At 50.7% G+C, this 25,309-nt stretch overlaps 2 protein-coding genes across 7 annotated transcripts; both read right to left on the bottom strand.

The window, feature by feature from the left end:
* Positions 1-566: 566 nt before the first annotated feature.
* On the bottom strand, positions 567-4,340 carry LOC132465484 (balbiani ring protein 6-like). The gene is made up of 2 exons (XM_060062131.1): positions 3,953-4,340; positions 567-3,603 (listed from the first exon to the last, which is right to left on the bottom strand). Exon 2 carries the CDS (start codon positions 1,767-1,769, stop codon positions 792-794), a length of 978 nt encoding a protein of 325 aa, XP_059918114.1. The 5' UTR covers positions 1,770-3,603; positions 3,953-4,340; the 3' UTR covers positions 567-791.
* A 469-nt stretch (positions 4,341-4,809) lies between these two features.
* Positions 4,810-25,216, bottom strand: LOC132465485 (centrosome and spindle pole-associated protein 1-like). Of its 6 annotated transcripts, none has more exons than XM_060062133.1 (29): positions 24,878-25,124; positions 24,096-24,219; positions 23,793-23,871; positions 23,560-23,663; positions 23,182-23,235; positions 22,553-22,890; positions 21,419-21,516; positions 20,873-20,969; positions 20,248-20,302; positions 19,233-19,444; positions 18,836-18,966; positions 17,976-18,153; positions 17,217-17,340; positions 16,542-16,580; positions 15,541-15,688; positions 13,924-14,058; positions 13,164-13,276; positions 12,548-12,697; positions 11,852-11,995; positions 11,463-11,579; positions 11,212-11,278; positions 10,919-11,045; positions 10,104-10,243; positions 8,865-8,996; positions 8,073-8,113; positions 7,517-7,577; positions 6,988-7,097; positions 5,965-6,106; positions 4,810-5,292 (listed from the first exon to the last, which is right to left on the bottom strand). In XM_060062133.1, the coding sequence occupies exons 2-29, from the start codon at positions 24,201-24,203 to the stop codon at positions 5,063-5,065; spliced, it is 3,474 nt and encodes a 1,157-aa protein (XP_059918116.1). In that variant the 5' UTR covers positions 24,204-24,219; positions 24,878-25,124; the 3' UTR covers positions 4,810-5,062. The 6 variants fall into 6 exon arrangements, with proteins under 6 accessions (XP_059918116.1, XP_059918115.1, XP_059918118.1 ...); XM_060062132.1 differs by having other exon boundaries at positions 11,463-11,582; positions 24,878-25,121; XM_060062135.1 differs by lacking the exon at positions 16,542-16,580 and having other exon boundaries at positions 11,463-11,582; positions 24,878-25,214.
* Between the last annotated feature and the right edge of the window lie 93 nt (positions 25,217-25,309).

Below are 25,309 nucleotides of genomic sequence, written 5' to 3'. Positions count from 1 at the left end.
AACACCACCACGACAGTCCAGAGAGAGACCAGAGAGAGACCTGAGACCACCGCCACTGTTAAGAGAGACCAGAGGCCGCTGCCACCGTCCAGAGAGAGACCAGGGAGAGGCCACGCCTCCGTCCAGAGCCCAGAGAGAGAACAGAACCACCATGCATGTACAGGGAGAGACCAGAGACACCACCGCCACCGTCCAGGGAGACAACAAGGAGAGACCAGAGAGACCACCGCGGCCGACCTCAGCAAACTGAACACAGGCACTGGGCGTCGTGGGTTTAGTTCACGGTGTGTGTAAGGAGAGAGGGGGGGTGTTGGTGCTGTGAGGTGGGCCCTCCCATCCTGACCCTCTGGGGCCTCTGACCCCCCGGGACGTCCCACCCTGACCCCCCGGGGACGTCCCACCCTGACCCCCCGGGACATCCCACCCTGACCCCCCGGGGACGTCCCACCCTGAACCCCCGGGGCCCTCCCACCCTGACCCCCTGAACGCCTGGACTTCCCACCTTGACCCCCGGGATGTCCCACCCGGACCCCCTTCGGCCCCGGGGCGTCCCACCCGGACCCCCTTCGGCCCCGGGGGGGCCCTCCTCGCCCACCAGTGAGGGAGACCACAACCAGCCGTGTCCCTTCGGCCCTCCCCAGCCATCAAGGAGTGAAGAGGTGTACAATTTAAAGGTATTAAAGGAGTCCTTTGTTTATGTCTACAAGCAGAACGCCTCAACTGCTGTTTGTCAGTTCAAGCATCTGCACTTTTCCTAACCGTGTGCGTTTATTGCCTTTCATCCGTTATCTTTATATTATTACAGCCGTATATTGTCTTTGTTTTGTAAAGTCATATCTGAAAGATCTCCACAAGTGGAGCCATTCATCAGGTGTATCTAGCGGGATGGAGACAGTGAGTGTGTGTGCGTGCGCGTGTGCGTGCGTGTGTGTGTGTATGTGTGTATTTTTCGTTTGTGAAATTGGGTAGCATAATCTTTTGCAGAGTGACCAAGCAATTGATCCCGAAAAGACGTCCTTTTGGAATTGTGTGTGAAAGTGGCCAGAGGGGAGGAGCCTGGAGGGGAGGAGCCTGGAGAGGCGGAGCAGGGAGGGGAGGAGCCTGGAGGGGAGGAGCCTGGAGAGGCGGGGCAGGGAGGCAGGAGGACAGAACAACACACTCAGACAGCCACACTCTGTTGTCTCTGGTCTCTCTCTGGACGTTGGCGGCGGTGTCTCTGGTCTCTCTCTGGACGGTGGAAGTGATCTCTGGTCTCTCACTGGTCTCTCTCTCTCTACGGTGGCGGTGGTTTCTGATCTCTCTCTGGATGGTGGTGTCTCCGGTCTCTCTTTGGACAGGGCATTGGTTTCTCTGGTCTCTCTCTCTCTCTCTCTCTCTCTCGATGGTGGCGGTGTTGTCTCTGGTCTCTCTGGACGGTGGCAGTGGTGTCTCAGGTCTCTCTCTGGACGGTGCTGGCGGCGTTTCTGGTCTCTGAACGGTGGCAGTGATCTCTGGTCTCTCACTGGTCTCTCTCTGGACGGTCGCGGAGGTCGCTGGTCTCTCTCTGGACAGTGGCGGTGGTATCTGGTCTCTCTCTGGACAGTGGCGGCGGTTTCGGGTCTCTCTCTGGTCCCTCTTTGGACGGGCGGGGGTTTCTCTGATCTCTCTCTCAATGGGGGCGTTGGCGTCGCTGGTCTCTCTCTGGATGGTTGCGGTGGTGTCTCTTGTCTCTCTTTGGAGGATGCTGTCTCTGGATGCAACACAACAAAAAATAAGGAAAACCAAATCATATTGGAGGGGGATGAGGGGAGCAGAAGATTGACATGGTTGTTTATTCTGAATACATTTGAATATGATCTAGCGTTATACTATTAATGGAGTGCATAGGGCCACCTTTCATACGGATGCACCTAATATTCACTTTCACTTGTGGCTGTTTTCGTATCGCCACATCCCTCCCTTGATGTTTTTTATGCTGCAATGCTAACAGTTTTCACTGACCCACTACTGCCCCCCAGTGGTAAGTTGCTTTTCTTCCATCCATTACGCTCCTATTATAGGGATGCCATGTATTCATTGACGCACTCGGGCACACACACAAAGGTGAGTAACTTAGATTTGAGATAAGTAGCCTGAATACAACACAGCCGGTTGCCTACAGTAGTGCATAGCAACATATGACTGTTGACAAATAAAGTAAATCACAATTTTAGTGCAACAATCCTTTTTGGTTCCTTTTTACTTGAACATGAGCAATACAATACAAAAATAGTTTAATGTAACAAGCTAATTTAGGAACTTTTAAGTGTGGTAAAAGCAGAGTGTGTAAAGTCTCAGACTGGAATTGACACTCACCCCAGGGGTGAGTGATTAGCCATTTAAAACCGTTTGAAAATCTGCCTTTTACTCCCATTAGTGCCATAACAAGTGGGCGTTTCCCCATAGATGTATGATGGGTAGATAAGCAGGTAGGCTGAACTATCCAGCGTACATCTAGATGGACCACCCCACATGTGACGTCACTTAAATACAGCAAAAGGCAGATTCCACAGGAAAAACTGCTTGCAATGGCTAATCCCACTCACAGCTGGTGGCATTATGTCCCCCCTTTGACACATCAGATCCATAGAATCCTCATTGTTACCTTCTTCAGCGATGCAATGCCCTCAAATGAACCAGAAGCTCCCAGGCTCTCCTCCCCCGACTGATCAAGCTCATCATAGCTGTGGGCGGCATTGGGCTGAACTTGAATACTGGATGCATGAAGTTCTACTGAACAAGTCACATGATTTCACAGCCTGTTTCGAGGAAGACATGGGAGGAGGGTATTGACCCGGCGGTGTGTGGGTGAGTAATGGGAGGACTGGGACTTGGCGCCTCCTTGGCCACCCATCCTCACCGCGGAAGGTCATCACTCATCCCGTAAGAGAGGGACGGGAACAGAGAGACAAGGGGATCCATCGTCACGACTTGAGAGTGGGATGGAAGTTATCCTGACAGCACGACCGTGTTAACAAGGTTTAGAGTGTGTTGTCCGCACAACCCAAATATTTGCAAATTTGTGAAGGGAGAAGCTAAGGTTAGGGACCAGAGACCTCCCACCGTCCAGAGAGAGACCAGAGACACTACTGCGACCGCCCAGAGACACCACTGCCGCCATCCAGAGAGAGACCAGATACACTACTGCGACCGTCCAGAGAGAGACCAGAGACACGACTGCGTCCGCCCAGAGACACCACCGCCACCATCCAGAGAGAGACCAGAGACACTACTGCGACCGCCCAGAGACACCACCTCCACCATCCAGAGAGACCAGAGACCACCGCCAACGTCCAGAGAGAGACCAGATACACTACTGCGACCGCCCAAAGACACCAGAGACACTACCGCCACCATCCAGAGACCAGAGACCACCGCCAACGTCCAGAGAGAGACCAGAGACACTACTGCGACCGCCCAGACACCAGAGACACTACCGCCACCATCCAGAGAGACAAGAGACCACCGCCACCGTCCAGAGAAAAAACAGAGACACCTCCGCTGCCGTCTAGAGAGACCAGAGAGATCACCGCAATCTTCCAGAGACCAGAGACACCACCGCGACCGTCCAGAGACCAGTAACACCTACGCCACCGTCCAGAGAGAGACCAGTAACACCACCGCCACCGCCCAGAGAGAGACCAGAGACTCCACCGCCACCGTCCAGAGCAAGACCAGAGACACCACCGCCACCGTCCAGTGAGAGACCAGAGACCACCGCCACCATCCAGTGAGAGACCAGAGACCACCGCCACCATCCAGTGAGAGACCAGAGACCACCGCCACCGTCCAGTGAGAGACCAGAGACCACCGCCACCATCCAGTGAGAGACCAGTAACTCCACCGCCACCATCCAGAGACCAGAGACACCACCGCCACCGTCCAGTGAGAGACCAGTAACACCACCGCCACCGTCCAGAGAGACCAGTAACACCACCGCCACCGTCCAGAGAGACCAGAGACTCCACCGCCACCGTCCAGAGAGAGACCAGTAACACCACCGCCACCGTCCAGAAGAGACCAGAGACACCACCGCCACCGTCCAGAGAGAGACCAGAGACACCACCGCCACCGTCCAGAGACACCACCGCCACCGTCCAGTGAGACCAGAGACACCACCGCCACCGTCCAGAGAGACCAGAGACTCCACCGCCACCGTCCAGAGAGAGACCAGTTACACCACCGCCACCATCCAGTGAGACCAGAGACACCACCGCCACCGCCCAGAGAGAGACCAGTAACACCACCGCCACCGTCCAGAGAGAGACCAGTAACACCACCGCCACCGTCCAGTGAGACCAGACACCACCGCCACCGTCCAGAGAGACCAGACACCACCGCCACGTCCAGTGAGAGACCTACCAGAGACACCACCGCCACCGCCCAGAGAGAGACCAGTAACACCACTGCCACCATCCAGTGAGACCAGAGACACCACCGCCACCGTCCAGAGAGAGACCAGAGACCACCGCCACCGTCCAGAGAGACCAGAGACACCACCGCGACATTCTATTTAAAAATGTTTGCAAATATGTGCAGGGGGTAGTTCAGGTTTGGGAGAGAGGAGGAGGAAGGAGAGGTGCAGGCAGCAGCCAGACATCTTCTGGGACGGAGCCCCGCTCCTCCTGTCAGACGCCCAGATGATGCAGCCCGGTCCTGCTTCCAGGAGGTTTCTGCCCGCCGGTGGGAAGATTAAAGAGTTGGGTCGATCTCACCGAGCGAAACAAGCACAGCCGGCCAGACTTTAGGTTATCAAAGGTTTCTGTTACAGACACACGCACAGAGAACGTATTTCTCATTAAAATATAATTTATTAAATATGAACATCAAAAGAAAGATCTAATCTACACAAACATTCAGCACACGACCCTTATCGTCTGGCGATGGGTCTGCTTATCTTAACAAAGGATCACTTTTTCTTGCATAAATTCATTCAAAATAGAACTTCTAAAACCAGAAAGGAGGGGGCACTCTGTGGGCTGTGGAGGTAGGGGCGGGGCTTTCTCTTAGTGGGCGGGGCTTTGTCTTAGGGGCGGGCTTGCTCTTAGTGGGCGGAGCCGTGTGCAGCAGGCAGCTCCCTCCTGAGCAGGCGGTGGTTGGTGATTCGCCGCAGCGCGTCCTTCACCTGGGGCTGGGCCCACAGGTCTGTGGCCACCGAGTCCCAGGAGGAGGTGGGGTGGCGGGGGGGGGAGGAGCCCTCTTCCTCCTCCCCGTAGTCAGCCTCCTCATCCTCAGAGGAGAAGGAGGGGGAGGGGGAGGGGCGGTCACCTCGGCCTGGGGGGAGGAGATGGACAAAGTGTCAGAGGCTTGAACGAGGACGTCAGTGATTCAGACGATCTGGTTTGAAACCAGGACGTCAACACACTGAGTTTAGAGGCTGGAACCAGAATATGTTCAACCTCACATCGACACTGAGAGGGGATATCACTGTAGCCATAAGTATCCAATACATGAAAGAGCTTTTGGATTCCTTGCAAATGAAACCAACCCGAACCAACAAAATGCACAACATCACGTGGCCAGCAATGATTCCCCGAAACGTAATACCTGTGGTTTGGTAGAAGGCCCTAATAGAAACGGGCACATAACTATGCTAATGTTAGCATTTAGCGTCAGGCACATTTTAAAAGGTGACATATTATACCACCAGGTGTGAGGGTGATTAGCTGTCATGGATTTTCAAAACGGCTTTTAACAGCTTATCATTCTCACACCTGGTGGTATAATATGACACCTTTAAAAGTGATTTGTGTGTTTTTGAAAAGGCACGAGACTAATATTTAGATAAACTGTTATTAGTGCCACTATAAACTACTGACTGCTATGTGAAGAATGTACTAGTGTGCAGTACATCGGTCAGATTTGATCCAAGGAAATCAGTGTATATTTGTTATTTTCACATGAACAAAAAAGGGCATTTCTTGTATTCATAGTTAGGGTACCTACCAGTCTGGTTGTCATGGCGACTGTGCGTGGGTCTCCCCGTCTGGTTCTGGACCCTCCTCCCACCCGGGTCCATCCCATGAACACTGCTCTGGGATTGGCGGGAATAGCTGATCGGCCGGCCAACCGGATCCCTGGAGGCGGGCTGTAACCGGGGCAACCAGACAGTCAACAGATCAGCGCTGTGTTGATGATGTTTAAGGAGCAGGCAGGCTCAGGAGCTCAGGCTGGCCCCGTGGTGAGGCCTCATTCAGCGGACGGCACCGGTTCGAGATCTGTTCTAGCACCGGAACTGTTTAAAAAGTACAGAGTAGGCACAGGTATCCGGTATCGGATAAAACCCGAATGATACCCGACCCTACTCGGCGCGCGGCCTTGATGGGGACAGACGGGACATAAGGGTTTTTTGCTTTCACTTCCAGAACAACATTTTTAGTCCGATACGAAGCGAACGCTTCAGCTCCACGTCATCAGCGGACCGAGCGCTTTTGCTCGGTTAAAATAATATCATCGTATCGTTTTTGGTCATGCAACAAATGCAAACCCAAACTCTCGATCTGTGTGCTTTGGGATTAGAGATAATAGCAGATTAAAGGATATACTTTAACTTGCTGCTCTGACTAGAGCGAAATGAGCAGCAGAGTAATCTTCACTTGAATAGTTTACCGTATGAATATTCATACTTCACTGTTGCCGAGTACAGTTTCAGCCAGAGATGGAGTTCTTCAACCAACTAAATAAATAAATAAACCGTGATTTGTTTAGAACCGCGGCAGCTTTCATTAAGCACAGTTTAACCGCTTAGAGAAATGCCAAGAAACAGTGAAGGTGGCCTTTACTCAAAACACAGTTTCAGCGGGCCAGTGTGTGAGTTTCAGTTTCGCTGACGAAAGAGGAGAGGATAAATGAAGGGAGGGGGGGAAGGAACTGAACACCCTGGGGTGATATGGGCTGTTGCTGATGTCTCCACCATCAGACCACTCCATCAAACCAAGTGTGTGTGTGAGTGTGAGTGTGTGTGTGTACCGGGGGGGATTGCGGTTTCCTGGTCAGTCGTCGCCTCTCCCTCGCTGACAGCTGGGGGGTCTCCCTCTGCTCCGGGGTGGGGGGGACGGGGTAGGCATCCCCCAGGGGATCTGACAACACGCGCACACGCACACACACACACACACACACACACACACACACACACACACGTTTCCTTCTTGTTTTTGTGTGTTTTGGCTGTGACCCCCACGTTTCCTGTCTGGGACAATTACACTACTTTCTTATCCTCTCTTATCTTAAATTCCTAATCTTTTCCAGAAAACAGCTACACAAATTGCATAGTTAACTCTAGGCCAAGTCTCCTTGTGAACGCCTAAAAAAACCTTAATAATATAAATAATGGAATCTATTGGGTGGGAAAACAATATACTTTATATTTTTTTTTTTAATGATACTTTAGCAACACATCCTAGTCCAAGAACAGCAACATACAATCTCATTTACCAGCGGCAAGGGTAGAAACAAATTAAGTGCATCACCTGTATAAATGTCAGTGTCACCACCTTACCTATGAAAGAACTGTCGGAATCCAACAGAGACCCTCTGGCAGAGCCCGCCGTGGTCCCCCTCTGTGGGCACACACACACACACACACAGACACACTGAAGGGAGTATGCATGAAGAGGGACCTTACATTGAATAATTTGAATGTACTCTGCAACGGTGCGGCGAGGTTAATAAAATAGATCTCCCCATCCCTTAAGCAGCGCTTACTTATGCAGGGGAAGGAGAATCCAGACGAATAAATGTGCTGCCTATAGCCGGCTGATGTAGTGGGGATTAAGTGGGCCTGGGATTATGGTTATTTTAATGTTATAATAAAGCTTGAGGACCATTTCTTCCCCTGCTCTTCCTGACTAGAACTGTGAGGTGACCTGGTTTACTGATATCAACACAGCGCTGGAGGATTGATGGTTCTCTTCTCTGCACCCCGGTCATCTAATGCCACATGATGCATGAAGAACGATGGTTTTCTAGTCATTCCCATAAATAAAAAAGTTTAAAAAAAAAACAAGACAGCCTGGGACTGGATGGAGGTGTTGTTTTTGTCCAGCGGTACTCACCTGGTAGAGTCTGTGTTGGGGGGGGTTCCCGTCCAGGTGACCTGGAAGAACAACGAGGAGGAGAGCTCTCAGAACATAATGCATATTTCAGGGGGATTCATTTATATTACATTTTACACTTAGGGCGTTTAGCAGACGCTTTTATAACAAAGCGACTTACAACGGTTAACACACACATTGACACACCGACGGCGGAGTCAACCGCGCGAGGCGAACAGCCAGCTCGTCAGGAGCAGTTGGGGCGAGGTGTCTCGCTCAGGGACACATCGACGATCAGCGCGCGGAGGAGCCGGAGATCTGCTCTACCTCCTGAGCTAAGCCGACCCCCGTTCAGCCAATGAACACATCTGTCACGGTTCTTTGTGTCAACAGGAACCTTCCAACACGCACACGCACACACACACACACACACACACACACACACACACACACACACACACACACACACCATATATCCGGTGCTCGGTTAACGATCAGACGCCTCTTGTCCCCAGAAATATACGGTAGACTTTCACACACATTTTTATAGGGCGACAAGGGGAGCAGACGTTGCGTTTCACTGCATGATTTAACATGTCCCCCCTTTATTGCCAGAATATTATTCACCCTCGTTCCTATAGTTTTGTGCGTGTTCTGAATCAAGTTTTCATTCCATGTATTATTAGGTTGATTTGCTGGCGTGCTGGCGACTGGCTGGTTGTGATTGGTTGACTGGTTGATCGTGATTGGTTGGTTGATCAGGGTTTGATTGATGGCTCAGACGAGGAGCAGAGCAGCAGAACGCGGACTGACCGTCCTGGGCACTTCTCTGGCTGCCCGACATGGGAGGATGGTCCCTGTAGCTCCGCCTCCTCTGGCTGGCCACGCCCCTGTCTCCCTCACGGACCCTGGGAAACCCAGTGGAGAGCGCCCTGAACTCACTCTCTGCACGCACACAAATGCAGACACACACACACACACACACACACACAGAGACTCACACACACACAAGGACACACACACCCATAAGCAGAGACACACAAACACACACACATACGCAGAGACACACACACACACACACACACACACACACGTGTAATGGAAAGCAGCCTCCACAGTCTAACTGCAAATCCATTCCTACAAGAAGACAAATGTCGAATGAATTCAAAAATATCCATGAGGTCTTTATCTCCTCCTTGAGTCAGCAGGCTTTGCTCTGCTTCGCACGTCCTCCTCATAGAAATTCTGGTGCGGCAAGTCCAAATTCTGGGAGGATATGACCATTTCTATGTCAATGTATTGGTACCCATGTTCCAAGCGGGCCGCTGATATAATCTAATGTTCCGCCAGAGCCCGTCGCCGCGTGATATACCCGAGAAGCACACATTTACATATGAACGAGTGAGTGGCCACGGCTACCTACCTCCCCTTCAGCGTCTCAAAGAGGTATTTTTAGATTGTAACTGGCGATGAATCTCCATCCCTGTGAAGTACACACGTGAGCTGGCCTACCGGAAACCCCCCAAACATGTCCCAATGAAGACGCGATCGCGCTGCTGCACCAAGACCTGAGAGTCACTGATGCCAGATTGGGCCAGATTCTTGCCCAATCTGGCAACCCTGGCTGTAGCCAGAATGGACCTGCCAGATTGGGCCAGATTTCCCACCCAATCTGGCAGCGCTCTGCAGCCAGGGTTGCCAGGTTGGGCTTGAAGTCCGGCCCAATCTGGCAACACTGCTGAGAGCCTGACCTGAACACTGCTCATCAGGAACACTCAGTCTGTACTCAGTCCTCTGCCCTGCAGCAGAGAGGGTCCCTTTAAGTAGATTGTAACCCGACCAACCAAATCACCTCTACATCCCTCTCAGTGCATCTCAGGAACCTTACCTAAATTGTAAACGGTCGCACAGAAAAAATGGCCGGTTTGTGACCAAGTAGCGCATCAGGCTTCTATCACTGCGCGGTATTCAGACGTCAGCATCAGGCCTCCGTATGAAGGCTCCGCCCCTCAGAGTGGCTCTAGACCCCCCCCCCCCCCCCCCCCCCCTCACCGCTGGGTTGGAGCTGCAGGGAGTCGTGGATGCGCTGCAGGTTCCCGGGTTCGGGGTTCCTGGACAGCGGCCGGCGGACCGCAGCCTGCAGGCGCAGGCGCGCCATGTCGAACACGTCCACCGGGGGGCGCTCCCGCAGCCTGCACACACACACACACACACACACACACACACAGGTTCAGATCAGTCCACGTAGTGTAGTGTTTTCGCTGTTCAAAGCAGTCACTGCGGCGTCTATATATACTGTATGTCTATGCTGGTAACTTTGTGCAACATACTAATCACATTGTTAGCAATAACATGAATAATGATAAATAATTAAGATGAATGGATGATGGGTAAAAATGAATAATGGCTGATGTATAGCCATCTTTATAGATCTTACCAAGATCTATAATGTGTCATCAAACTACCACTTAAAAGGTGCTGTAGGCAACATTATAGAGTTTTATTGGGAGACAGCAGCAAAAAGCGCAAAAAAACAGGAGTTTGGACTCAACATCCCCAAAATATTGCCTCTCCCTTCTCCCTCCGTCATTGAGAAGGGTTGGATTTCATGCACCTGTGATTGACAGGCAAGACGGATGCCTCAACCAATCAGAGAAGAGATGCCCTGAGTAGTCAGAAATTAGCTCTTCAATATAACTTTAAACATTAACACGTTAATGTTTAAAGAACTTCTGGGACTGTAAGTTTGTTCTGATCTCACTGGAATCCCCCATCTATTGCTCCGTTCACAGCCCATTATGTACAGCCCTTGATGGCCCTTTGTGGTGCCCAAGTGGCGGTTTGGGAGCCCTTTGGGGCCGGCTCACCGGTCTCTCATCGGAGACGCCCGCTCCTCCCAGTCGCCCTGCAGCAGTCCGTCCTCCAGGCGCCGCTGCTCGCTCCGCAGCTGCCGCCGCAGTGCAGACAGCTCGCTGAATACGTCCCGCTTGTCCTCTGGTGGGGGCCACACACACACACACACACACACACACACGCACACACACACACACACACACACAAACACACGTTACCTTTTCTGTTGGGGATGAATGTGAAGTGTGTGGAAGTGGTTGGGTGTGTGTTTGCGTGTGTTTATGTGTGTTTATGTGCATGCGTGTACCTGTGGCACGGAGGTGGTTCTTGCAGGCGGGAACGGGGGGAGACTGTAGGCCGGACAGGGAGCGCTCCTTCACCATGGGAGAGAGAATAAGGACGAGTCCATCAAACCTCTCAGTCTCTTATAGGCTGAGCCCATCTCAGAACAACTCCCACTGTGTCGGGTTATCTGATAATATGATGGAACGATGTTTATGGAGAGCGTCAGGGCGACTTGGACATGGAGTGCGTGCGTGCGTGCGTGCATCTACACACCGACATGGGGGCAGTAGACCGCTGGCTGTCGAAGGTCGGGGGTCTGGGAGTGTAGCGCGGGGGTGTCCCCTGTCTCCGCTGAAGCGTTGGGATGGGGGGGGACGGCTCCCTGTGGACCTGCTGACACACACACACACACACACACACACACACACACACACACACACATGCAAGACCCCCGGGGTTATAGGTTTGAAGGGTTCGATGGGCTCTCTCTAACCTGGTGTGTTTTCTGATGTTAAATCCATCCTTGCCACAAGCATTTCATCACGACAGAAAACGAAGAAGCCACCAGACGCATTTAGGAGCACCCGCTACGTTCAACAACGAGTCGGAGGTAGCAGAGCGCCAGCAGCGCGCGCTTGTGGTACCCGGCGCGGCGGCGTTACCTCCTCCAGACGCGCCTGCCGCTCCCTCTCGTACTGCTGCCTCAGCTCGGCCGTCTCCTTCTCCTCCGCCGCCTGCTCGGCCCGCTCCGCCTCCCTCTTGCGCTCCTCCGCCAGCCGCACCAGCTCCTCGTTCTTCCTCTTTTGCTGCGGGAGGAGGAGCAGAGGAAGAGGGGGGAAGAAGAAGGAGGTGAATGCGGAAACAAACGGGGGGGGGGATGTACTACAGAAATAAAAGAGCATTCCACTATTGTTTATCATTCCTTGAGATGACATAAATCTGAGAGGTAATTACGATGTCATCTTCTTCAAGTGTACGTGCTTGAATTCCAATACGGTAAAAAATAAATAAAAAAAATTGCCAAGAGTGTGTGGAAGCATTAGGTTGACCGACGACTTGTCAACTGTGCCTTTCCTTTGTACCGTCGTTGTGTATGAGGGTTATAATGATCTACGTATATATGAAACGCGCCACACACTGGGGCGTTATCCTATACACACCGATCAACAATCGCACTCACCCAGGGAAGTTCAGGCACATGCGTTGAGTAAGGATATACGTCGGGACCGACGCTAGGTTACGGGCTAGCTAACGGTACGTAGTAGCACGTAGCGGCCTTGTCTCATAACCTTGTCTGTGAGATGCTCTACCGCACGGGGGCGGCAGCGGTGGCTCCCGAGGGCAGGCTCCAGACCCACCTCCGTCTCCTTCCGTGTCCTCCGGCCCTGCTCCTCCTCAAACTCCCGCTGGATGCGAGCTCTCTGCTCCGCCAGCTTGCGCTCCTCCCGCTCCTCCTCAAGACGGCTCTGCTCCTGCTCCTCGGCCTTCTGCCGACGCTTCGCCTCGATCTAAACACACACACACACACACACACGCACACACACGCACACACCATCAGCTTCGTCTCCGGGGTTGCAATGTGACATTTCATTCACAATGCTATAAGGGTGTTGAAGAGTTCCCATTCTTCCCCAGCAGTTCTAACCTTGAATGCTAATCAAATTAGCGTTTTACTTGTAGAGGCAAGAATCGACCCCGAGCAACCCGAGGCAAAAATGAAACGTGGACATAGAAAAGGCATTTTGTCTTCAGGGAAGCACACTGACGGCATATATTACCACCGCGCGGGGGATGATACGGAATGTTTTACGACTGCAATAAAAGCAACCAAAACAAAAGCCAAACAGATATACAAGAGGGAGCCAGTTCTTCCTTGCCATTGGGCATCTTGGTGACCAATGAGGCGGAGGGGCCAGCAGGAGAACAACTGGTCTGTTATGCAGAGAATGCCCCAGGGACCGCCCGGGCGTTTACCTGTTCTTTGAGGTAGACTTTGTACTTGTCCTGCTCATGGACCTGCTGTGCCGAGGGCTCGTTGGCGAACACATTGCCTCTGGCAAACGTGGGCGTCTGCACACGGGCAAAACCTAGCGGAGGGGAAGATGCAGAAGGAGACGTTGCAACGACCGACAGAACCTCTGCTCTGAACCTCTGCTCGGCTCTCCTTGGCTGCTTCAGCGCATTCGGAATCCATCCAGGAATCACAGGCTCAGTAAACATTACATTTGATAAAGATAAAAACACATAAAAAAAACATCAAACCTTGAGCATGTATGACTTGTATACGTATGTCTCTGGAGATGTTAAGGCATGCAAGGCCAATGCTCGACTATCACTAGCAGCGTTACTACGTGTATCAAAACCCATTATACCTATTTCATTGGCACTTGGGAGTTGGTGGTAAACCGTCTCTTTGTTAGTACCTTGTTTCACAGATTTTATGTATTCATTGCACTTTATGAATGAGGTGTACTTTATATCCGTTATGCTCAAACTCCCCCCAGAAAAATCCAAAAAATAAAATACCTTAAGACATAAACACACGTTATTGTCATGCAGCGTTCACTGCCTTATTGGCCCTTGGTCGCCGTGTCGTATCATCACGTAGACCGCACTGGGAGGTTTATTGCGGTGTTGCTATGCGCCGTCTTGTGAGGATCCGGTGTGTTGCTAGGACACCAGACACCCTGACTCGGCTCATACTACAGATGAAGAGAGTGCGTTGCCACGGTACCGGAGACTCGGTCGCTGGCGGCGGGCTGGTCGGCCAGGGGGAGGGCGGCGGGGGCGGCGGGGGGGGCTCTCCTGGCCCTCTGCTCGGGGCGGATGTAGGCCTCCTCGTTCAGCTTGTGCATCTGGTGCAGGTCGGCTGGACACAGGAAACAGGAAGTTCATCGACTGATCTGATCAGTCAGGCCGGACCCACAACGAAATCAAATACATTTATATTTAAATTAAGCATGCGCTTTTATCCAAAGCAACTTACATTAAGTACATTCGTCAAAAGAAAGTGAAACAATATATTGTCGGTACAAATACGATATATTTATTGCTACATATTCTACTCAATGAGGCCTAATCTGTTGTGACTTTGGCGCGGTTTAAACACTTGAAAATAATGAGCTAGCTTATCAAGGTTTCCCCCCAGCTGTCTCTGAAGAGCGCGTACCGCCTCTGCGGTACAGACCACCATCAAGTTAACCTTTCACCAGACCAATACGATCGACTGCGATTGATATAATGCATTAGGAGCTTAAAGAGAGGACGGCCTCTGAAGAGACGGAGAGCTCCATTCTGTCTGACTACGCTTAGTGCTAAAATCAGCTCATTACAAATCCTGCATCGGGGAGGTGACCGAGGAGAGCGTTTGGCAGGTTAGCATTCTGAATACACGGGAGCAATGTGTGTCAGTGTGTAGATTAGAACAGCCGCAGTACCATTTGGTTGAGCAGAACTGGGAGACTAGGGAGTAACGGCCGAGAGAATCCTTCAGCACAGCGAGTGGTAAGATGTGACAGCTGCTGCTGACGATTGCTTCATCATCTGTAATGGTTTCAAAAAGCTGCCAGACTACAGACGTTCTTCATGCGATATTGTGCATCAACCTGGACTAACTGCTGTAAGATGCGCTCTAGTTAGGAATGAGAGTGATTGGATAGTACCACTGCCATTTCTCAAAGGGCTCATCGGTCAAACAATGGACATCACTCAATGAAGGACATTTATTGAAAGCCAAACATAACATAGCAAGTTACACACAGAAGACAGTGAATCCCCCACAAAACATGTGTCTAACTTAGGCCTTTCCTTCTTGAAGCCAAGCAATGCTGTGGAATCCATCTTTTGGTGCCCCAGTCCTCCCAATGGAAGGACCCGTCGCGAAGACACGCACCATGTCTGCCGACACGGTGCTTTGACTATCAGGAACTTTATCGAACATTTAGATAAACAAAGTCAAGGTCACCTCTAGGAACTAGCTGGGGGCCGCAGGGCCCCTTTAAGGGGTCGGTTGGGTGGGTGGCTGATGTGTGGGGAGGGAGCCCTACTGAGGGGGTGAAGAGGGAGGGAGGGAGGGAGGAAGGGAGGGAGGGAGGCCTACTGAGGGGGGTGTGGAGGGAGGGAGGGAGGGAGGGAGGGAGGGAGGGAGGGAGGCCTACTGAGGTGGGTGAGGAGGGAGGGAGGCCTACTGAGGGGGTGAGGAGGGAGGGAGGGAGGAAGGGAGGGAGGGAGGCCTACTGAGGGGGTGAGGAGGGAGGGAGGGAGGAAGGGAGGGAGGGAGACCTACTGAGGAGGGAGGGAGGGAGGGAGGGAGGGAGGGAGACCTACTGAGGAGGGAGGGAGGGAGACCTACTGAGGAGGTTGCCGGTGCTGTCTCTGAGGGGGGCCCCCCCGCCGCCGCGGCCCCAGGGTTGGTGGTTCCTCATGTCGGCCTCCAGCCGGGCCTCGTCCCTCTCCCGCTCCTCCTGCTCCACGCGCCGGCGCTCCTGGCGCTCCAGGATCTGGGAAATGGAGGAGATGTGGAATGTGCACGACATCGTGGGGAACTCTCCAAGGAAACTAAGAAATGCCAGCTTTTTACAGGGTATTGATTTCGTACATAATATAGTGATACTTTCTCGACGGCGACAAAACTAGAACGGCTAACTAACAGTGAATGCCAAACGATCCGCACCAAAGAACAGTTCCCGCCAGTGAGCAGGAATGAAGCGCATATGGCGGAGGATCCTGGGTAGAGGGGTTCAGCATCAGCCTACTGTTTTAGCAACCCTCCCGAGGAGAGGTTAACTAGAAGCATTGGCGCTCCCGGCCTGCACCCTGCGTTCACTCTGCCTCTAGCCTCTTCCACACACACACACACAAGCCCGTATGACGTTCGTGAACCGACTTACACAAGCTTAGGAGACTGACTTCTTGGCTCAACGGAATTGTTTGTCATGACTTCCAAGACACTACGCACAATATCAAAGACCTGCTGTTGCATTTACACCACCACCTTACATTACTTTATGTGGCCCATCCGCAAAAGTAGTAAGATAAACACTCTTTATTGATGTGATCAATCGGTGCAAAACTGCTTTTTCCGATTTACACAAAGTGCAGAGTAGATGGCAATGATCAGCCCTCTGTGTAAGAGCCTCCAGCGCTTAGTGCACAAGGTAAACAGCAAAACAACAGAACTACAGGAAACTAAGGCAGGGGCAGCAACTGACAAGGCAGCTAAGAGGATCTGGGGGCCTTTGATACACCATCAGTGTCAGAGGAAGGTTGAGTCTATGGGGGGCTTGTTATATACAACTATCAGGGGGGGGTTGAGTTTATGGGAGGGATGATTGTATAACTAATGAATTTTACCTGCTCGTAAAGTTCACTTTGTGGTCTCCCTGGGTCTACCTGTCAAATAGATAACCACAGGCTTGGCATGCAGTCTCTCTCTCTCCCCCCCTTTCCCTCTCCCACTCAATGCCTCGTGAAGCGAACATAAGATGTACCGCGCTGCCGTGGCCATTAGCACCCGCTAAGGACAGCACTTCACAGTCAGGCTTTCTGCACGTGGGCAGAGACCCAGCTTTGACCCCTCAGAGGTCAAAAGGTCCGGCGGGACGTGACAATGTTTCTGGGGGAACTGTTAAGAGCTGTCAGAAACGTCCCATGGTGTCCTCTCCAAGGACTGGTTCTTGAAGTGCTCCGGGTGTAAAAAAAAAAAAAGATATCTACCGGTACGTATTTTATGCTGAGATTTGATTCTGGCAAGCATTAAAAGGTGCCGATTCAAACAAACGTTTAACGCCCAAAGATCGCAATTCTTTGTAAATATTTGTAAAGCAACCCAAAAACTAAATTTGGACATGAACATTCAAAAACATAACCAATCATACATCATTTCGTCATTACTTCATCACCTGTGTGCCAACCCCGCAGTGAGCTCTGGCCATGAGACCTTTCTGTTGTATCGGAGGCTCAGTAGGAAGGGCTGTCAGGAGTTCCCCTGGCTGATAGGAATGAGCGCTAGGCTAACGGGAGGCCTACCTGCTGCGCCAGGGCCTCCTTGTAGCTGTTCATCTTGTCCTTTGTGCTGCGGGCCCTGTCCCCGGGGAACGGCCCCGCCAGAGAGTCAACAGACGCCGCTCCGCCAGCCGCCCTGCGGGGGCTCCTGTCAACCCAGGAGAACAGAAGTCAGCAAATGACAGCTGGACGCAGAATGTACACTACCGCTCAAAGGTTGGGTGCCACTTAGAAATGTCCTTCTTTTTTAAAGAAAAGCACTGTTGTTTTTCAATGAAGATAACATTAAATTAATCAGAAATACAGTATTGACATTTATTATGTTGTAAATGGCTATTCTCGATGGAAACTGCAGATTTTTTAAGGAATATCCAAGTACAGAGGCACATTTCCGGCCACCATCACTCCAATGATACATGGTTGAGCTAATCGTGTTAAAAGGCTGACTGATGATTCAACACCCCTTGTGCAATTGTGTTAGTACAGCTGAAAACTGTTGAATTAATGTCAATTTTCATGGAAAACAGGAAATTGTCTGGGTGACCCCATCACTTTTGAGCGGAAGCGTACATCTTAACATTGTGAATCAGCAGTCTCTTTGTGTCTCCTCCTCCAGCTCCTCTACCTCCCACAGAGAGACTCACTGCCGACTTACAACGTAAACACGCTGCATCCACCCCCATGGCTCCGCTCTAGCCCTGAGGCGACCGAAGGCGGGTCTCCTCAGTGTTTACACCCCAGGAGAGGCCATCGAGGGTGGGGGGGCGGGGGGGGGGGACATACCGTGTAGCAGCCACAGCAGCAGGAGGAGGAGGAGGAGGATGGGGGGGGTCTGAAACGTGGCTCTCAGCGTAGTGTCCGTGCTGGCTCTGGTGTCCGAGCTGGGTCGTGCTGCCCCCTGGTGGCACGGCCCAGTAGGACGCCGGGAAGCCCCCGCTGGTCCCGGGCAGCTGCGGACCACCTGAGGGGAGGGGAGGGGAGGGGGACAGTGGATGCGGTGACACTTTATACGTGATGAGAAGACGTTCCCTGACCATGCGTCGTTGTCATGTTGTGTTGTTGTGATGTTCTGTAGACACAAATTCATTAAAAAATGAATTCCAATTCAGTAAATAAAATACATTTCGGCCGAACAGACTTAATAGTGGGACGGGAATTCAGTTTGAGACACTGTGAAATGAGAAATAAATTTATCTTTGGATAATTGTCACGGCCATTTCTAAATAAGCTCACTATTCCCCTGGATTTGACTGGCCTTGGCAGGCGCCACATCAGACCAGATTGAAACCGGAGGGTCCAATCAACTCCCTCCCATGATTCGTTGTCATGCAGAGATACCAATTAAATTAATAAAATGAATTTTGCATTCTGCCTTTGAGCCAGTACCTTAAAACAGGAGGGAGTGTAGGGACAGACAGACATGGAGCAGGGCTTACAGTAAGGGAGGAGTGTAGGGACAGACAGACGGAGGACTGTAGGGACAGACAGACGGAGGCGTGCGGGGACAGACAGACGGAGGCGTGCGGGGACAGACAGACGGAGGCGTGCGGGGACAGACAGACGGAGGCGTGCGGGGACAGACAGACGGAGGCGTGCGGGGACAGACAGACGGAGGCGTGCGGGGACAGACAGGCGGTGCTTACAGTAAGGCAGGTGGCTGGGGTGTGGCTCCACAGCAGTGCCGTTGCCATGGTAGTGACTCGCATCCTGACACAGGCCCCGGTACGCAGCTTCAGGGGGCGCTGCCGGCGGGTGTGGCAGGTAGGATGGGAGCCTGGACAGATATGGTTTCAGATTTACCTTCAACACTAAGACAGAAGCACGAATAAGCTTTTTTTTTTTAATACATTTTTGGAAACGATGGTTTGACTGTTTTTCAAAGAGTCTTTAAGATATGAAGCTAGATAAATATCCACATACTGCCCCCCCGCGAGCGTGCGTGCGTGCGTGCGTGCGTGCGTGCGTGCGTGCGTGCGTGCGTGCGTGCGTGCGTGCGTGCGTGCGTGCGTGCGTGCGTGCGTGCGTGCGTCTGGCGTGTACCTGAGGGCGCGGTGCAGCGGGGGCGGGCCGGGCTGGCAGTAGGGGGACAGCAGGCCTTCCCCCAGGGCAGCGCTGTACTCGAGCAGGGGGGACTGGAAGGCCGTGCGGCCGGGCTCTGGGAGAGGGTTCTCCCTGGGGGGCCGGCCGGTGTAGGTCTCCCTCGCCGCCCCCTCCCTCCACCGGGTCAGGCCCATGTATTTGATGTGGTCCAGCTGGGTGGGAGACACAACATGGGGTGAACACAGCTCTGGGAAAAACCACGCCCTCTGACTCCGCCCGCGTCATTCTGGGGCAGGACTCCCCTGTAAAAGCCTCTTTCTTTACATGAAATAACTATAATAACTAAATAACTAGTGTAGTTGCGTCTCGCCGTCTCCTAGCTGTCTCCTGCCTCTTTACAACGTTACTTTGGCGAGGTTGCTCGCACAAACAGCCAACTTTGCTTGTGGGATTGACTCAGCATCAAGCGAGTGGGAATATCTCAACCTGAGCGGATGACGGATTTGGACCGTTCACGCCCCTTCGTTCGCAAGAAGAATCCTGTGTCCCAACAGTGACCAGATAACCCTTCAGCCAATAACAGGTGATGCATGCAATAACATGTATTCACCAAGAGAGGGAGTCATTCAGACCAGAGTTTCGCTTCTGTCATCTTTGCCCCGTCAATGTCGCACACATTCGATTTTGCAACTAAATTATAACACCAAAAATCGTCTGATAAACTATGCCATAAACTAAAGGCTGGCAGAAATACAAAGTACATCCATATATGATGATGGCAAATTTTCCATCATCATATAATGCACAAATTCTACTAAATAATTGCCCACTGATGCTCCCAAATGAAATCTGTTGTTTCTGGTTTGTCGAGTGAGTACACTACACATAACATAACATCACAGCGTAAAGGCATTATGAAGGGATAATCCACTTTGCAGGCAATTAGTCCTGCCATCTCCACATCTTGCAGCCCATTCGTTTTGATTAGATTGCCATGTGCTGGCGTCTGACTGACCTGCTTGTCTGGTTCCGGTGCGGCTGCAGCCACTCTCAGCTCCAGCTCCTTCTCCCTGCAGCCAGGACAGAGCACAGGGTTAAAGAAGATACTCAACGTCATTGTAAAGGAAGGTCTCCCCTCAATTGATCTTTCGGGGTTAAATAAAGGAAAATGAAATACTGTATGGACATTCACAAGCTGTTGAGGAGCTTTTAAAATCAACCCATGTATGCAAAATAAAAGTACATTTTATGCAAAATGTTCTTAGACTTAGGAGCAGGTCAACTCCCATATTGTCTGGCTAAATAATTTACATTTACTTCTACCCCACATAGAAGAGACCCAATAAAGGCTAGCTTTCAAACTTTGTAACTTAACATACCTAAGCGTTAGCCTCTCTGATGTAAGCCCTCATCTCTTAGATAATACCTAAACATACCCATCTGCAATGTGAACTTTCCGTTTAAACTTTCCAATTTAAACCATCAAGGCCAGCTACAAAGAGCTGAACTACAGAATCAACTGCATGGCATAAGAGTTTAAACTTGCATCTTAACTTGAGATAAACCAAACACAGCGCCCATGTATACATCCAGGCATAGTGCACTACACAGCGACAACGACTCTACAGCTTCTTCCCCACCTCCTCTTCCTCCTCTGCTGGTCGGCTATCTGCTCCTCCAGCTCCTGTCTGTAGCGCTCCTGCCTCTTCCTCAGGGCCTCCTCCGCGTCCGCTGCCCCTGATGAGGAACAGGAGGAGGCTTGGTGTGGATCTATTAATGGTTGCAATCAGTTTTTCCTCAAATCCCTGAACATCAGTTTTCCCCTCTTTGTTCATTATCTTTTTCATACAGGCTTATGACTGAGTGTTATTTAAACACTTTTTTTTTTTTTTTTTTCAAGGGCTGGGTCGTTTGTTTCTTTTCCATAGATATGTCTGCACATTTGAGAGAATAACAGACCATTCATTCCAAAAGAAATACCACTTCAGCGCAGAGGTGTATGCTATGATTGAGCTAGCTATACAGGTCTCATCTTGTTTAAGATGAAAAGACCAAGTAAAGCCTAATCCTACACGTAATCTTGATATGCATTTTCTCTCATGATTACAAAAAAATCATGGTGGTTAATGCAAGAAACAGTACGTATCACTGCAGTATTTGCTAATGGTGGAAGAATGTCTTCTTACCAATTAAAAGTCCAGTTGCAAACTCAGTCTGGTCTCTGTTGGTTAGCCTGGATCTCCGTTCTATTCTGGCGCCCCCTGCGACAGGTTCCCTGTTCTCCCTGACGGACACAAATCAATGATAGAGATATGAAAGAATACAAGGTGAAGTTACAAGACATTTCCACATCTGTGAAGGAGGCATTTTGCTTCCACAACAAAGCTATACATCCATGGGTACATTGAAAAGGAGGACAGAAGGGCTTTATACCCAACTTTGATGGAAGATGCACATTTGTAGATTAAGTTCATTTAATTGGTGGCATGGAAGAGGTGTTGTGACCGGCCTTTAAGAGTAAGTGGTGACAAATACAAGGGCTCAGTTCAATGTTGTTGGGGCTTTAGATTTTCTTCTACACCAGATCATAATGCTGTACAAAAAAGAAAGCATTGTGTTTATCATTTGGTTTCAAATGTTTGATTGTTTGTTGTTGATCATTTGTTGGATCAACAACAGCAGGGACTGGGATACGATTATTTATTTTTAGGTTTCATTCAAATGAATGAAACATGGATTGTATTCAACCATATACTCTACTTACTCATTCATCACTTTCCCTTCCCAATATTGGTAGAACCCTTGGCAGGTAGGATCATTAGAGGGGTTATTGTGCCCCAAAGAGGGTGGGTGGGATGAGTGACAATAGATAGGATACATCAGGTTTTCCACAGCACTTTACAGCTTAGGCCGCCTAAGCAACTCATGCATGCCGCCTTAACTACGTGGTCAAAAAAGGTTAGTTAAAATGTCACAAATTAAGTCACTGCTCTTGATCCAGGTTTCATCTTGAAAAGCTGCTTATTTATTCATTATATATAATTCTTATTTCATATTTTGTGCTCAATAAATGTAAACACCATATAAAAACACATTTATATTCACGAAACCCTGTATATAATACAGTACGTCTCCAACATTTCATTTATTCACTGCAATTATAACTCTGAACAACAGCCAAGAAAAACACACATTGGCCCAAAGGTAAACGTGGAACCTCAGCGCCAGAACCTGTTGGTGGTCAGGAAGACGACACAACGGTGTCGGGCACCCAGGACCCTCTAGACCACCCAACGGGGGCTCCCTCCCAGAAGACCTACCCCATAGCCCTGTACCAACTGCTGCTCCCCGCGGCGGCCGGGACCCCCATGACGCTCTGCTGCGGCTGCTGCCTGCCCTCCACAGGCTCCCCTCCACCGTCGTCCTCCTCCTCCTCCTCGTTCCCAGACCCTCGCTCCAGCGGCCCCGCGTCACTGCCCTCTCGGTGGGAGGCCCGGCGGCGGCGGAGCGGGGGGTTGGCCCTCAGCGTGGGCCTCCTGCCCTCCGAGGGCATGGCAGCGGCGCCCCCCCCCCCCGCGCTGGAGGCCGCACCGCGCTGGGTGTGGCTGGGGAGGCGCGGGCCCTGGGAGAGGGAGGGGGGGTGGGGCACCAGATGTTCCTGCAGCGGGAAATGGGACAAAACGGCGGTTTCAGTGTCAGGGATCATATATCGGGTCTAGATGGAACGCGCGCGCGCACACGCACACACACACACACACACACACACACACACACACACACACACACACACACACACACACACACACACACACACACACACACACACACACACACACACACACACACACACACACCTTTTGTATTTGATATGAGGTGGTTATTAACAGGTATACCCATTAGATAAATACATGAAGCAAATAAAATAAATGGATGAAAGAAAGACATTTACCTTGGCAGACCTGGCTTCACAGTCTCTGCTCTGTCCGGTGTCAAGGCGGTTTTTCTGCCATAAAAACACAAGCTTATTGTTAAGTACATAGAATATAATTTTTGTGCTCAAACGCAAAAGAGGCTGTCTTTCCTGCTAATATGAAGGTCAGGAGGAGGCCTGAAAGTGGTATGTATAAACCCCTGCATGTATTGTAGGACTCTGGTCAGGATTCATATTACTCTTGACTGGGACAAGTTGGGGACTCGGGATTCATGCAAGATTCACTTTAAAATGTTGTTCTTTTGAGAATACAACAGACATGGACGAGTGAGACTTGGGAAATGCGAGATTGGAGCCGGACAGGACGACACCGTCAGAGTGTAATTAATACGACACCTCGGCCATGTAGCGTCTGAAGTCCATGCGCAGCTCCTGTTGAAGCCCCTGCTTCTTCTTGGCATACTCCACACCGAGAGGCAGACCAACGCAGATGCCTTCCTCTGATCAAACACAAGAGCCAGACATCCACAAACATTACATATGGTTCCAGTCAAGGAGCAATTATGAGGATAACAAAAAAAAACGAAAAGTTAGTGAGGCATAGATTCTGGCTGCTTTTAAAAAGGTACCTTTGACCTGAACTGTAGTTCTACATGCGGGTGGGATGTTCTCCTTAACGGCAGAACCCTGGGCTCTGCGGACATTGCTCTGTAAACCAAACAGAGAGAGACAGTTCAGTGGAACACCATCATCCTGCTGTGTCGTACAAACCCACCGACACGGAACCCTATGCACTCCGGCTCGTACACACAAACATCATCAATCAAGGATCGTACCATTAGAAGGTTGTCTAGCACATGACAGGGCAAAGAGTTAGATGAAAATATGACATCCAGAGTACATACACTGTATAGGTCAAACGAATAACCTACCCTCATTTCCATGTAAGGAGGGTCTTGGTCCAAACTGGCCTTGTCCTCTGCCACTCTGGCCTTGTACTCCCTGATGAAGGAACGCAGCTCCTCGTCCATTTGTTCCATGAGGACCACAGATCCACTGAGGACAACATGCAGTATGTATGCAGTCATGTTAATACGTCTCAGCTAAGCCGTTTGAAGCCCTGCTGTGGCTCTGGCTATGATGACATGAGGCTTTAGGTATTACGGCTTTCGTTACCCATGGCTATAGACAGATCAATATTTTGCATGCAATGTGAATGAAAGGGAAGTGCGCGTCATTAATCACGCTGTATTGTTGGTCCACAATATTGTACATTCACGTCTATATCACACTGCAGAGATATCAACGCGTACTAAATCCTTTGCATCCTTGACCATCTAATAATTCATACTCATTCTTTACAGACACCAAGACTTCATCATAAAGCGACAGTATGGGACCAGCACAGGTGAATAAACGCGGCACTGCGTCTTTAATTATCGGTTGTCATGGAATCGACTGATAGCGTTTAGTTAGCACTTCTTAGCTATCTGGTTCAGACGCTGGACAATAACATGTCATCATCATGCATAGCAATTCAGAATAAAGTGTGTGAAATGTGGTTCGGGTGTTTCATATGCACCTTACACTTGACCGACTGCGAGGTTAAGATGTTGTAAACATAAGACGAGAGAAACTACAAACTGGTATTAACGCGCACAGGTATAGCCGGTGTTCACGTCATAAACAACGGACAAAGCAACCGTAACCCTACCGTGGATGAGAGCCTCGGTGTAACGTAAAGGATGTGACTGTGTGTGTTGGCTGGCGTTATCTCCCAACTGTTGCTGTCCGCTGCGGTCGGCTTGAGCTCAGCTGTTAGCTAGCATGCTAGGCTAGCTAAATCAAACTCATCCTGTCCCTGCTGCGCGCGCTCCAGAGACTTCTCGTCCTCGGCTGAGGCCCCGCCCACAGATTATGTTCCCGCGGTCACCTCTCCACAGCGGATTAACCGATTATTAACCTACCTGGTCATGCATGCTTAAATTATTAATTACAACTAACTAAACAAACAGCGTCACTGGAGGTCATTACCTACAGAAACCCTCAGTAGTCATACATGTCAAATAGAAGGACCCGAGTTCCCATATTGGTCAGAATTAAAATGGTTACAAGGATCTTGTTTTGGCAATTTTACTTAATATAT

The sequence above is a fragment of the Gadus macrocephalus genome, chromosome 10 (assembly GCF_031168955.1).
Source record: "Gadus macrocephalus chromosome 10, ASM3116895v1".
NCBI lineage: Eukaryota > Metazoa > Chordata > Actinopteri > Gadiformes > Gadidae > Gadus > Gadus macrocephalus.
The sequence above is the reverse complement of the archived record's forward strand: the minus strand, read 5'-3'. Positions and strand labels throughout refer to the sequence as shown.

Bases quoted from the DNA above. Each gene is read 5' to 3' on its own strand.
- LOC132465484 (XM_060062131.1), bottom strand. From the start codon at position 1,769: ATGATTTGGTTTTCCTTATTTTTTGTTGTGTTGCATCCAGAGACAGCA.
- LOC132465485 (XM_060062132.1), bottom strand. From the start codon at position 24,203: ATGGAACAAATGGACGAGGAGCTGCGTTCCTTCATCAGGGAGTACAAG. The intron at 14,059-15,540 runs GTAGGTCTCCCT...TCCTGTGTCCAG, and splicing joins CAGCACCGGCAACCTCCTCA to CCGACCTGCACCAGATGCAC. The intron at 11,996-12,547 runs GTGGGTCTGGAG...CTCCTCCCGCAG, and splicing joins GGACACGGAAGGAGACGGAG to CAAAAGAGGAAGAACGAGGA.